At 42.0% G+C, this 15,070-nt stretch overlaps 1 protein-coding gene across 3 annotated transcripts in view; it reads right to left on the minus strand.

Moving 5' to 3' along the window:
* The window catches only part of LOC120457382 (protein sprint), a 90,224-nt gene extending 75,441 nt beyond the window's left edge, over positions 1-14,783 (minus strand). Inside the window, exons 1-3 of one of the 3 annotated variants that reach the window (XM_039644925.2) lie at positions 14,213-14,783; positions 7,382-7,765; positions 4,424-5,226 (exon numbers count right to left, since the gene is read on the minus strand). In XM_039644925.2, the coding sequence (XP_039500859.1) occupies positions 4,424-5,226; positions 7,382-7,411 (833 nt within the window). In that variant the 5' untranslated portion in view covers positions 7,412-7,765; positions 14,213-14,783. Of the gene's footprint in view, positions 1-4,423; positions 5,227-7,381; positions 7,766-8,177; positions 8,320-14,212 lie in introns of those variants that run through there. The other 2 variants (XM_039644927.2, XM_039644926.1) reach the window with 2 other exon arrangements.
* Between the last annotated feature and the right edge of the window lie 287 nt (positions 14,784-15,070).

Raw genomic sequence — 15,070 nt, forward strand, 5'->3', positions numbered from 1 at the left:
GTAACTCCAACTCCAACTCGAACTCGCAACAAACCAGCCAACGCACATACGCATCCAAATTGGTGGGGGTAAATATGTATGACCAGACAGCCACTGAGGCTCCTGGATGAAGTGGCATTAAAGTTGTGGGGCAGCAACAATGTGACAAATTTTGCACAGCTAATGAGCTTTAAAGGTGCATTTTTATGGCGGCAGATAATGAGGGAGCCAGCTGCTCGCGGAACGGAAACTAATGGAAAAAGGAGGAACTTCAACGTTTCAACATCAAGTTGACGTAAAATGACGGGGTGTTGCAACACCGAATGGGTTTGGGTAAAAGGTATATAAAATAATGCCATCATGAGTCTTTTATGCTCTACCCACTTTGATGTACTTCAAGTTACTACACTTGCTAACCAAAGTAATGCGCAAAAGTTAAAAAATAATGTACTCATTTTGTGACCAACTGAAAGTCCACAGCATTATTTTTCACTATGGATTCTACAGCGGTAATTCTCATGCCGCACGCTTGAGCAAATCGGTTTAAAGTGCCACGGACTGTCATCGTCGTCGATGCCGTGTGCCACTTGAAGCAACTTGTCATTGCAGTTTAGATGACAATGTTGACGGTGTGGCACAAATTGCAGGGCGCAAGGAGCAGGTGGACCAATGGAGTCGAGCAGCCAAGGAGCCACAAAGTCGAAAGGAGAGCCGAGAAGCAAAAAGTGTCCTTGCAGACGATGCACGTTTTTGACGGCTTTATTGTTTAGCCCGAGCTCCACATCTCCATCCAGCAACCAGCAACCAAAAGTCCACGACATTTCCGTGGGGGGAAAATGAGCAGAAAGTGCTCGAAAGTCGCCAAGTCGTTGATTCGTCTGGGGAAAATGGGCAAAATGGGTGGTAGCTGGGCTGAACTTGAATGACTTTTCATAACTTTATAAAACTTTTCACAACGACAATGAAGCAGAAGCAGCCGCCTGACAATGGCCAAATGAGTGGCTGTGTGGGTGGTGGTGATGGTGGAGCACCAGGTTTGGGGTCACCTTTTCTTGCTTTAGCACGTTTCCGTTTCCGCTTCCGTTTAGTCTGCGTCGCTTACACTCGAGCATAATGAATATTTTCCCAAATTGAAATGTTGTTTGTCCTTGCCCGAGGAGCACCACCACCTCCACCTCCACCTCCACCACCTCCACTGACCCACACTGTACTTAGGTACCAGAAGATACCCACCCTTCGAGTCACTTTCACTTTACGACTGCCGCGGCAAAGCTGCATAAATATGAAAAATTTAAAATTTAATATGCAATTTACGTCACTCGAAAGTTGTTTCCCTCATGGTCTTGACTGCCTTTTTTTTTTTGGTTGGTTGTTGTTCTTTGTAGGTCCTTTCAATTTGCATATTTCCCACTCTCTTCCATTGCTTTGTTGTGCTTCTTAATGTTTTACACTTTTGTTTAGTGGACTTTCTTTTCTTTTTGTTTTTTATGTCTTTGGTCATTGGTATTGTCTGGGGAAATTTAGTGAGAGAGTCTGTGGCAAATGTGTAATAAATATGTGTGCTGAATACTTGGAGTTTTTGTAAGTCATATAATTTCATAATTGCGAAATCACAGATTTCAATCGACGTCCATCCAGATGGCATTGAAGTGCGAACCTCGAAATCCAAATTCATGGCTCAACCAGTCACTCAATTTATGTTTTCATTCGCCCAATGATGGACAGACATTTGTATGCTAAATATGATTGATATCCGCACAAAGCGAGATCTCTCGAGAGCAGCTCATGATTTCTATGTCCAGAGATCATGAAAAAAAATGTTTATGGGCTTATCTGCAAAAAAAATGATTGATCATTGCTAGCCCATCATATCCAAGATGATAAAACAAGCATTGATGAGGGCGCATTTATAATCTATATGCAATCCATGAGATACATTCATAATCTAGATACTATCCATGAGATACTTTTCTCCACGGTATCCACGAAGTTACCTCATTTCACCGCCTTGTGTTTGGGTTTAACTAATTGCAACAGCTTAATAAAGTTAATTGGATCCCTTTGACAAAAACCTCAATTAGTTTGGTCACTTGCGCTGGGAAAAATGCAATAGCTTCAAATGGCAACCGAAGCTACCCTTAAATGAAATATAAAGTACATTCCTTTACAACTAAAATATTTGCAGCATTTCAGAAAGCTGCTAGACCATGTAGAAAGGGTATCAAATATTGTGGATTAGACCCCGTGGAAAGGGTATCAAATGTTGTGGATTAGACGATGACAGCCGTGAGCAGGCAGCAAATAAATTAATTATGTTAATCTGTTTACATGTCAGCGGCATTAGAGCCTTTACCCAAACGACGCTTTTTCGGGGATGCGACAGACATTCTCTAGTGGTATCCGAGTTGTTTTTAGTTAATAAAGCAAACACCTGTCGCATTTGAAGCCGTTCTGTCTCCTGCGAACACGCATACGCACCGTTGACAGCGACAAACTTAAAACGCTCAAATTGCACAAACTTTTTGACAATCATCAAGCCCATCATGATGATGCTGATGGCGATGGCAATGATGGCGATGGCGATGGCCATGGTGGAGGAGAAGACATATAAGAGAATATATAGACGGTCCTAGACATCATCAATTCTCGGTGCCCAGCATTTGCAGGGGGTCGGGCATAAAGACCACAAAACACTTGGGGAGCTCAGCACAAAGTTTCTGCGGTTCAGTGTGCTACAGTGGAACCAACATTTGCAAAACACTAGCTACTGAATTGTATCGGAAATACAATACACACACTACGAGTTGGTGCCACAGTGCATTGATGTTGAAACTGATGTTGAAGGTGGGGGCATTGTGCACTTTAAGCAAATTAGTTACGCAGCTCATGTTCGTGTGGATCCTTATGGGCTCACCCTTGGCTAAAAGCACCCACACCACCAATTGTGTGTGTGTGTTGGCAAACAAATTTAATAAATAGCTAAACACACACAAAAGTCACAACCCTTTTCCCCGTTTTGTAACCAGCAGGATAAACTGGGGAATGGGCAATGAAATGATTCTTCCGCCTGTCAACAAGCAACAGAGCCATGGAAAGTGCCATTCGCAACCCTCTCCTTCCAATCCAAAAACAACAAAAAAAAAAACAAGGTCCTTTTGCCCACTCACCAAGCAAGCAGTCAACCAACCACCCAGTTAGACATATTCATATTTACTCAAGTTTATGGAGCCTTGTATTTGTCTTTGGTTTTTGTCATCGCCGACATTGCGGATTGCCACATAAAATATAACACTTCATTTACAGACCCTCTCGTTTTGTCGTTTTGTCGTTTGCCCTCTGTTTTTCGCCTTTTTCTCAAGCGAATTTTCCTCAACTACTGCCAGTCCACCACATGAATGGTCTTTGGTTGGACAGGCCTCATAATTTATATGCTAAACATATTGCGCTTACAAGGATTACCAAAATATCGATATACATGCTCACATATATTTACATGTTACACATTTTAGTTGGCAACCGCAACTGTCAGCAGCAGTCGAGTCGTCTTTTCTTTGGGCTGAGGAGTGGCTAATGAGAAGGTTAAGGCTAAAGTTTTTGGGGCTTATAATACGGAGTGGTGACCCCGATCTGCACCCTCGTCAAGTTGTCACCAAGCACGGAAAAGCTAAAAATCTGAGGCACTATTCCTAATTCTCTGGCGATTAAACACAAGATATACTAACTTAAATCTTGTACTTTGTACTTATACTTTGTACTTCTACTTTGACTAATTTGAATGGTAAAACCATATTATTAAGCCACATGCAACATCATGGTTTTTAAATGCAACCCCCTTTGTAGAAGACTTTCTTGACCTCGAAGTGATCCTCAGTTCTTCCCCCCGTTTAACTGGTGACCGTGACGTTGATGATTCAGCCCAGCCGTCACACCCACCCGCCGGTTAAACTGACCTGGCTTAACCCATTACGGAGCAGCTCTTTTCGTTGCCACCGAAGCATGCCACCGATTCCCATGAAGCGCTCAGCGGAGCATGAACCTTTCACAGCCCATTGCCAATGGCTAACCCTACCATTGCCTTCCCAAGGCCTTCGACTTCGTCTGCATCTTCAACTTCAACTGCTACTTCTACTTCCTCTGGTCAGTTGGCTTCATTCCGCGAAAACAAAACGCAAACTGACTTTATTATGGCCAATAACAGCAGCGAAACAGGCACGGATGTAATTTATGATTAAATTATTGTTTTGACCAACCACTTTCGCTTAAATGGGGCAGCATAGATGCCATAGATCTGCCCCTCTTTATTCACTTCCCTATTTCCAATGTTATTTTTAGCAACGAGTAGCAATTCGCTGCCCAAAAAGCAGCGTAATTCCTAATGCTATTGATATCGATGTATTTCTCTTCAAGATCGAATTATTTAAGCAGATTTTTCAAGGAGACTTACCCATGATGAAGTCGCTGGTGATGAAATCGCTGGCCCAGGATTCGCTGCTGCTGATGACTTTGGATGGGCAGACGGCGTTGCACAGAGACGGCGCTGCTGGTGGCACCTCCGTTTCCGTTTCGCGCATTCCACAGTGGCAAACGCTGGACTTTCTTCACTTCCGGCGAGAGGCCGTTGATGCGAGTGGCCGCTGCACTGGCGCTCAGCGGTGACGTCATATTGGCCAGGTCACTGGCATCCGTGTCGCCATCGTCTTCACTCGGCCCCGCCTCCTTGTGCCCCGTTGGGCGGCTGCGTCGCGGTGGGCGTGGCAGCGGCTTGGGTGCCACACGGCGCCGTTGTTGTTGTTGCAGCTGATTGGAGGTTGTTGTACTCGCAATTGTGGTTGCTGCCGATCGGCTTGACTTCAGTTTAATATCGATCAGGCACGGTGGGTGTGCCAAATGATTGTTATTATTATTGTTGTTAATGCTATTATTATTATTATTATTTATATGAATATTATTGTTGTTATTGTTATTGTTATTGTTACTAATGTTGCTATTCTTATGGTTGTTGATGCTCTGCCAATGATGTGCCTGCAATTGCCTTGATTGCATTTGCTGCTGATTATGGTGATTATGATGTTGCTGCTGCTGCTGGTTCGCTGCTGCTGTTGTTGCTGTTGCAGTTGCAACTGTTGCCGTTGTTGTTGCTGTTGGTGTTGCTGTTGTTGTTGTTGTTGTTGCTGTTGCAGCATGACTCGGCGCCGATCGAAGATCGTTTAGCATTATGTCCAAATCGCTGGCCAGCGAGCTGAGCAGCTGCAATGATATGGCAAACATTTTTCGGGTTAACGGAAAGCTCGACAAGCCTCGAAAATGTTGTTAAAAATGACTTAATGGCATCCCCAATAACACAATCATCGAAGTTGACCAACAGCTTGAGATCATTATGAAGCCCATTCATTAGAAATCATCATCGAAGCACTTGAAAAACGCTAAAATCTTCAAAACTTGGTTAACTTGTTTATAACAAGAATTTACAGTGAAATTTTCGAATTAACTTCTTAGATTGCCTAAAAAAAGGCTACTCATTTTCTATTTTCGCCTAGTACAGACTTTTACTAGTTTAAAAGCATTTCCTCTCGAGATTTTTGTATGCACAATCAATCGATCATAAGTGTAATGCCATTAAACCAGTTATTACTGTCTGCTTAATTAATTTAGCAAGCAAATATGACAATTTTCCATTCGTTACCATATCTTGAGCTATAAAAACGAATGGCAAAGTAGGCAATTCAAATCAGACTGCTATATCATTAAGCTGCTATAATTTCTGTCATTCTGTCTGTCAATTAATGCAGGTTGTACTATAATATTTCTTTGAGTGCAAGAATCGGTGGCACTTGGACTTAGCCTTCGGAACTGGGTTCGTGTGGAATTTTCATAACACAAACAGTGGGTTGGGCTGGGCTTGGGAACTGCAGTTGCAGTTGTTGCAGTTGGAGGTAGAGTTGGACACTCGGAGTTGGGTGCCCCTTGGAGTTGGTGTACCATGGCTACCTGTCCAACTGGTCCCAACTTCCGGCGGTCTGCGGCGAGGCCGTACTTCTGTGTTCGATCTCCAATAATTACGCGCCACTGTCTCGGCTAATGCAATCATAACGGGTTTTTTCGCCGGTCCACCCCAGAAAATGCAGCCACCCCTTCCCCCCCCCATATCTGCCACCCATGTCTGCGGTGTCTGCCCCATGTGCAACATCATGGTTAACGTTAACCATGTCCCGAGTGCCAAAAAAGCGGCAAGGCAACGTCAACCAAAAAGCAAACCGGCTCCCACGCTCTGTGCTAATTTGATCTCCACTTCTGTTACTTATGCTTTTTTTTTTTTTATTATTTTTCCTTCTGCTCGGTATTTATAAATATTTCTATGGTTTTTTTTCTGAGTTTTTTGTTTTTTTCTTCTGGGGCTTTTTGTTATGACCTGAAAGGCGGCAGAAGTTGTATGCAAATGCTGGCCAAAGAGTGAAATGGAAATGAAAAGAATCGAGGAATGAATTGTTGATGTGAACCAAGCGAAGATCGCTGCAAAATAATTGCAAACCTGGATGTCTGTGAGATAATGCCATATAAGGTAATAACAATATTTTTAAATATTTATTTATGATCAGAATTTACAAATCGACGTTGGCTTAAATGGCTTATCTACCCATTAAAGTGTTTAGAAATGCCTAAATGAAATGATTTAATTTCTAAAAATTGATTTTGTAGTTTCAAAGAGCTGCTTATGCCGATCTCTAAGTGCTGATGGATTTAACACACAATTCTGCACTCAAGGATTTGTTTTCCTTGTTATTGCGTATACGCCCCGTTACGCTCCTCATTTTGCAGGCGGCAAAAGAGCGAAACGCGAAATCAACTTAAGCATATGGATTAGCATGTAATATGCCACACTCGCACACAAGCGCACTCCCACGCACACACACACACACTAACACACATAGAGGCACACACACACAGAGACACACATGGAAACATGGACACAGGGATTGAGACAAAGACATAGACAAGCCAGCCAATTGAGCAATTGCCACAGCCAACAAATTCAAATTGAAAATGTGGGCAAAGCAAGCAAAAAAATAAAAAAAAAACCAAAAAAACTACAAATACAAATCCAGAAAAAAGGAAATAAAACGAAACTCAACCGCAGAGTGTCTTGTTTGAAGTACAAACAAAACTTCAATTGGCTGACGGGCATTGGAAAGGGGAATTGAAGGGGAATTGAAGGGGAATTGAAAGGGGCATTGAAAGGGGAATTGAAAGGGGGCTCCATTCAGTCAGTCGGCAATTTCAATTTAGGCATCATAAAAACGAAACGGAGAATCGCAAATTATTCAGTATAATATTGCAAATTAAATTAAGCAAGCTCCCAGCGATCAATCTGTATTTAAACTCCACTTCACTTCACTTCACTTACCGCTATGGCATCCATCACCGCATTAACCATTTTTGCTTGATTTTCTATGTGTATATATGTGTATGTATCTTTTGATTGTGAGATTTGTTTCTCTTTTTTTTGGATATCCAGATGTCTTCTCCTCCTCAACTTTTAGTGTTTCTTGTTTCTTATGATTTATTTGACAGACGGGCAAACATTTTGCACAATTTCGTTAGGGTTTCTCGTTTGTTCCCAGTTCCCAGTTCCGATTTCGATTCCGATTCCAATTCATTTGGCTCCTCGGACTCGTCTGAATCTTCCTTCTCCCCGCCCTTCAAATCTGTTGACATTTAATTAACGACAGGTGCGCTGGTCACCGATCCGCGGAGAGGTGGGTTCCTGCGATTGTACGTGCTCCTTTGTCTGTGGGCAGAGAATATTTATAGAGAATGAGTTATGGATTTTAGTGGGTACTTTATAAGTGGGATGGATCGCATCGATTTCGGATTTAATGCAACTAATGAGCCCGAAATGTAATGCAAATGGAAAGGTTGTAGTACGATTGATATTATGATAGTATAGCAAAGCGAGTTTTTTCTGCCAAAGAGAAGTATCTTTTTCTTCTACGTATGTACATTTGCCAGATACTTTAAGGAACATCCTTTAATGCGCATATACTATGACTCAGCTAGCTGCCAACTTTTCCGACCCTCAGACTGAATAATGCAGTATTATTTACTATACAAAAAGCAAAAAAAAAAAAAAAAGAGTTTACTACGCGACTGTCTGAAAGTGTCTGAAAGTGAATGTACATATCTGCAAGATACATTCATACGTTTTTTAATTAAAACCCGTGGACGACGACTGGCTGTCCAAACATTGGCTCCAAGTTTGTTTGACAATGTCCGTGCCCCAAAACCCCAATGCCCTAACCCCGCCACGCATTTCATGGCGATAATTCCAATGTAGATGTTGAAAAAAACAAAAAAAAAAAACTGAAACTGAAACTCAAGCTGTAGCTGAAGCTGAAGTCGAAATGAAACTGAACACTGAAAACCGAAATAAAATGAAAAACTCGTTTCACGTATTTTTCCACAATTTTCCGCATTTTATGCTCATTAATTACATTTTCATTTCAATTTCTGCATTTACATAACCATTTCATTTCAATTCATTCCATCTGTCCGCTTAACTTGTCCCTCGTTTTTATTTTTGTTTTTTTACCACATTTTATGGCTTAAATGCTGAACTGGCTCAAAAAGCCACGAAATTCCTCGGCCAGTTGACGGAAGTTGAATTGCAAATGAAATTTCAGATACAAGATACAAGATACGCGTGTGTATACGAGGTATAAGAGCATATCTGACGAATAGCAACCAGAAGTCAGTTGACTCCATCTGAAATGCATTCGAACTCAAGCCCAAAATCGCTGGCAATCAAATGAGAAGCGTGAAAAAAATACAAGTCAACGATCCATTCCACCTGCCCAACCCCCCACATTTTCACAGCTTTTTTTTTGTTTTGTTTTTTATGGGGCATACCCCCCAACTCCAAATCACAATAGCTTTAAGTGCATACAAAATGAGCGTATCGTCTTTGAGCTGTTTATTTGTATTTATTTGCTGCATAAATTGCCGATCAGATATATAGCGATACCGATGGCGGGATAATGCCGTACTCAAAATGGGTTGGTACACAAAAGTGGCGGAGTTTCAAGGTGGCATGTAGAATTACTTCTGTCGAAAAATGATATACGAGTATATATAACTCTGGGAATTGTGATTGTGACACATTGTTCTATAAACAAGCTATATGCGCTTTAATTTAAACAAATCACTTTTATTGGGCAATTAATTCTTATTTAAAGGTGGTAAATTATATTTTTTGTTGCTTCTTAATAATTTGACCAATTTTTGTAATTATTAAAGCACCTTTGAGATTACTCTCTACCATCTTTTATTACTGCCTATCTAAACTGGTCTTTGGTTTGCTGTGTTGCTGACCACACAACTCTTGGGCAGCTCATTAGCCAAATGTGATAGAAGAGTGGACAGAAATATTTGAAGCATGAAATATCAATAACGAAATCAATTCGAGAGCTAACGAGTCTGTCGATCGGATCGATCTCATGGGTTAACATGATGATGTCGATACGCTGTTATGTATATTTCGGTTTCGCCTCGGTTATTTATTGAATTTGTGTTAAGGTTAAATATCAGCGTGAAATTGAAATGTATTGTGTGTTGTGTGATATTAAAGCGTTGCGCCCATTCTGAGATACGATTAAAAGAGTATCACGCAACGCACGAAGATTTCGGCGGGTATACGAATATACGAGTATACGTCTAATCTTCTCGGAAGAGTAGAATCTTTATCGCTCGGTTCTTCTGGCCTTTGTGCCCGTTTCTCCGATAAACCAGCGTTCAAGTGTAAATTGAATGATAAGCCCGTTTACTGGGTTTCCACACTCAGCTCCATCTCCTTCTATGATGATGATTGTCTTAATGATGTTGATGATGGGCTGGATGGAATGGATGGATGGGAATGGATGGGGATGGCCTTTCAATCTCAATTGGGCCGAAGGTGATTTTGTCGCCAAGGCAAAATCGATCGCGTTTTGTGGCCTATCAATTGATTTCTGAAGTAAATATGGCTGCACTGGAAAAAGTAAGTCACTAGATGCAATCAATTCAGAAAGAAACGATGATCTACAATTTCAATAGACTTTTTTGCTTTTGGCGATTTTCCTTCACTTTCTAGCAGTGTAGTTTTCAGAGTGCCACTTGCCAATTGAAATGCATGTGGGTCAGCCATCCAATGGTTCCAATCAGCGAACAACAAGTGTCCCTTTAATTAATCTGCACAATTGCATTGGCGTCACTGCAATCGACATGCGATATGCAGTAAAGTATCGTTTATCTGCCGTAAAGTATACATACATACATATATATATAAATATACATTACGGCGTATCTATATCTGTGCATACGGGCAATGCAGATCGCGTTGTACAAGGTCAGTTAGCGAGTGGTTAGACCAGCTTCGCAAAAGTTCGGCATTTAGTAACTAACAGATAGGTTCCATCGCCATTCGATGGCCTTCTGGTCGGTGGAAAGACGCGGCTTTTACTTTCCTCGAGACACAGTAGAAAACCCACCGAGCAGTCAAGAAACCAGCAAACCAGCAAACCAACAAACCAAACTGACGGAGAGACAATACAATGACGACAGTTTGCACGGACAACAGACGCAACCAGGACAGGCAACCCAACCACACATATCATATCATATCAGCAGCCGTGGGCAAACAGAACGCACCAAAAAAACGGAAAAAAAAGGAAAACAAGTCAGAATGGTTGAGGTGGCGGGCAACGACTAACTGATACCCCCATACACGTACACAGAATGTGGTAAATAAAATTTCAATACAAAAACCATTAGTTTTGATAGATCCAGAAAATTACTGTTCCTGGTTTAGAGAATAGAATTTTATTTTTCTTGGATTTATGTAGAAATGGGAATCACGAAGATTGTCGCCCCTAAATTCTCCTCTATATGGCATTGCATGTTGGGCCGAAGAGCCGCATACCCCATAGATCACTGGGTATGATGGAAGAAACATTTTGTTTGCAGCGCATGGCAACCGAGAAGTGGCACCAACTTGCTGAAATCTTGAGGCGTCCAACGAGGAAGGAGGCGAACTAGATGAGGGACAGTAGGCGGACGAATTCGAATACGGCTACGACTACGACGACTACGAATGCGACTACGAATAAGAATACGAATACGAATACGAATGCGACTACGAATGCGAAGGCCTTGTTTATGAATACGCGGGCATTGTCTGAATGCGAGATGTGAGGCATGGCACAACCAGGAAGAGGTGGATATGGATATGGATATGGATGTGGATGTGGCTGCGAAGGAGAATTGGTTGGCCAAAAAGATACACAGCAAATATAGATACTTCTGCGCTCAGATACAGATACAAATACAAATACAAATACAAATACAGATACAGAGACAGATACAGATACAGAAAGCGATGCAGATACGGAGTGTGTGTCTGTGTTTGGAAACTAAACAAGAAAATATTGACATATAGATTAAGACTTATTAAGGGAGCTCGAGCTTGGTAGTCGACATCAGATCGCTGGGAATGCTGACGCGAAAAATGAAAAAGAAACGAAAACTCTGATGGAGAAATGTGGCATGTTGCATGTAGCATGTAGCATGTAGCATGTAGCATGTGTAGTATGCAGTATGCAGTGTGTAGTATGCGGCGTGTCGCGTGGGGTGACATGTTGCCCGATCTGCCGTCTGCCACAAAAACACGTGCAGTCACTCGCAAAAACTCATATATATGTATATATATAATATATATATGAAGATATAGGGGCACAGATACAGACAGATACCGTGCCACTTGAATTGAGGCAGGTTCAGCCCGCCGCCGCACACTCATGGCCAATATTTGCCAGCAAATATGGTCGAAATCTATATTTAGACGCTTACGAGCCGCCGATCAACTGATCGATTCCCATCCTCGATCGTCGATCGGTGGTGTCTCCCTTCCCCGGAATAAAAAAAAAAAATAAAAACAGAGAACTGAAAACTGAAAACATAAGACAGCAAACCGGAGCGGATCGCTGTTAACTGGCTTTCTATTGGAACAGTTGGGCACAGCGGTTAGCGTTGATAGCCGAAAGCAAAACAAAGCCGAAACAAAAACAAGAGTGCGACTTTCAGTCAGTTGCCACTTGGCCAACTATTTTGGCTACTGCGCCCACATGGAAAACTCAACTGGTGCTAAAAACTGATCGCCAAAAACTGATCACAGCGCCAATGCAGCGCATTAGTCAAAGCTGACTTTTTTGGCAATTTTTTGCTGTGTTATTTTGTTATTTAATCTCTATTTTTTTGGGTTTCTTTGCCATCGAATAATTTTGAGTCAACATTGCGGCATTTCGTGTGTGGGTGAGAAAAGTTCGTTGGGTATTTTAGCTGAGATCATTCAGCAGGGCTAAGGACTTATAAGCATAGTCAATAATCAGCGGAAATTATGGCCATTTTATTAGAGTGTGATCATCTAACAGTCAATAAATAGATAGCCACAGAGTCACACAGTCACTTCGCAATCATCTGTTTTATTCATTTAATGAATAATTGGAACAATTATTACTTAAGCGAACTGCTCAGTTTAGTGATTGTTAAGATCGATATGAGCTCTATAAATTAATTCTCAGAGCTAGTAAAAAGTTATTAAGTGGAAAGAGCCCGAAGATTATCCCAAGAATTATACGTATATGGTGGAATTCATATGTACGTGTATTTAAATGAACATCGCGATAAGCCAAAAGGCCAAAATATACGACTGGATAATGCGATGTTCCCATGCTGAGCGAAGAGGATCATTAGCGTGGCAAACCACTGACGATCGCTATCACAATGATGATGGCATGGCAAACACAGATACCTGGCCAACTGACCAGCAAAAGCAACCCATTGATAAGACAGGCAGAGGCAGAGGCACAGTGGACTATCTAAAGCTAATAGCTGTGACAACCGCAAATTGCATGAGGAATCCCGCCATATCAGCATATCAGCCGGTGGCGGCACAGGTAGTGGGACACAGGTAATGACAGAAAACATTCTCCAGCTATCAGGAATACGGTGATGCACGCACACAGAGCGAAAACTAGGGCACGTTATAGTTGTGGATATTATATTAGATTATATAGATTATAAGCGTAATACTGCGTTATATGCTTGCAGTATATGTAGATAAATATCTTCGGAATACTCCTAACAAACAGCACAGTACAAAACGGCTTAATTAAGGAATTGCAATATTATATTATTGCTCAAAAGGTTCTCTCTGTGCACTTGTGGCTGAGGTAATACTGAGCTGATGTTGCGGTTTCGGTTTTAGACTTAAGTATTTGGGGTTTCTGCTTTTTGGTTTTGGGTTTTAGGTTTTTGGCATGCGATAAGACTCGAGACAAAGCCCATTTCTACCGCCGATTTCATTGGGAAGATAGCGAATGTGGGGGGGAGTACATACATACATACATACATACATATATGTGCTAACAACAGCTGATTAGCTGATTTGAGCAATTCGCAGCGAAATCCCCGCAAATTATCAAAATTTGAGCTGTTTATCATCAGGTGCGTGATAGCAAGAGGGCGGTGCCCGATGCGGCGAGGAAATGACAACGGCGGCAGGAATGCGAATGCGAATTGGAATACAGATACGAATGCGAATGCGAATGGTTTAAGTATATACATATGTATGTACATATGGTAGGTGCTATAAGGTGGACTGCGAATACCTGGCCGATTAGCAATCCACTGTCAAAATGCATTGAAAGCGAAAGACGACAGTAAAGGAAACAGGGACCAAAAAGGTGCAATGTACCGAGTGGGTAAACTGCAGAGAACCGCGCTGAATATTTACAGGCATCCAACGCACTTTTGGCGAGCAGAAGAAAACTTTTCACTCAAAAAAAAAATAGTACTACAGCGTTATTAATTACTATTTAATTGGAAGTTTCTAGCCAAAAACAATGTTTTACAATTTTTCGTATTTTATTTAGCGAATAATAGTAACAACGAGTTAGGATTGTTATTAATGGCTATGCCAAGTGCACTATTTCGAGTGTGCACTGTAGTTTCTGCGAGTGAAAGAAGGGCAAGCGATCAAGAGAGAGTGAGAGAGGGAGAGAGGGAGAGAGGGAGAGTGGAAGAGGGAGAGGGAAAAGGAGTCCGCGTGGTCGGTGAACTTGAACTTGCCAAAGGATGGGAACTATGGGTAAGTGCTTTCTGGATGGGGGAGATGGGCTACGATCATCACTTTCAATTAAATTACCAGGGGGACCACGCCAACGCCACCAAAGTCGCAACTCGGAGGAACCTAGGAACTCGGGGAATCTATATAGATCTTTAGATCTCTAGATCTCTGTGGAACCTGCTCCAATTTTTGTGCGCACTGGCACTCACTCGCCGACAAACTTCACTTCACTTTTCGCACTTAACTCGGCTGCTTTCGTTGTTGTTGTGGTTGTTGTCACAAAACAATTAAATATAAATAACAACGTTGTGGCGTAAAACAAAAAAAAAGTAAAAAATAAATAAAGACCGGGGCGAAAAATAAAAAAGATGTGTATTTAATTGAGCGCGACACGCAGCGATCTTGTGTGCGACACCATATTCTTTGCTTCAGCTGCAGCACAATTCTCGCGATCGTCTCACGGTTCTACGGATCTACGGATCTACGGGACTACGGGACTACGGGACTACGGCTTTACGGATTTCGACTGTCGGCGGTACTACGATTACGACTTTAATTTAATTTCTGCTCCACAATTCTCCCTTCTTCGCCGAAACCAAGCGACCGACCGAACGACCGTTTGTGGCCGAGTGCGAACTCGAACTGAACTGAACTAAAGCCGCCGACAAAACGAAGATCGCCGCCAAACGGCGACGCCGGCAGCAACAACTCTCTGCGATAATAGCAACAACAGCAGAAGCAACAACAGCAGCAGCAACAACAACAACAGCAGAAGCAACAACAGCAGCAGCAACAACAACAGCAGAAGCAACATTACGAGATGCGAAACGATGGCGCACAGTGGTCACAGGGCTATGGAAAGCATTGACTTGAGTTCATAGAAAATGTTAAAGATACTTCATAACACAAGATGTGTGGATATCAACTATGCATCAA

This window comes from Drosophila santomea, chromosome X (assembly GCF_016746245.2).
Source record: "Drosophila santomea strain STO CAGO 1482 chromosome X, Prin_Dsan_1.1, whole genome shotgun sequence".
In the NCBI taxonomy this organism is placed as follows: domain Eukaryota; kingdom Metazoa; phylum Arthropoda; class Insecta; order Diptera; family Drosophilidae; genus Drosophila; species Drosophila santomea.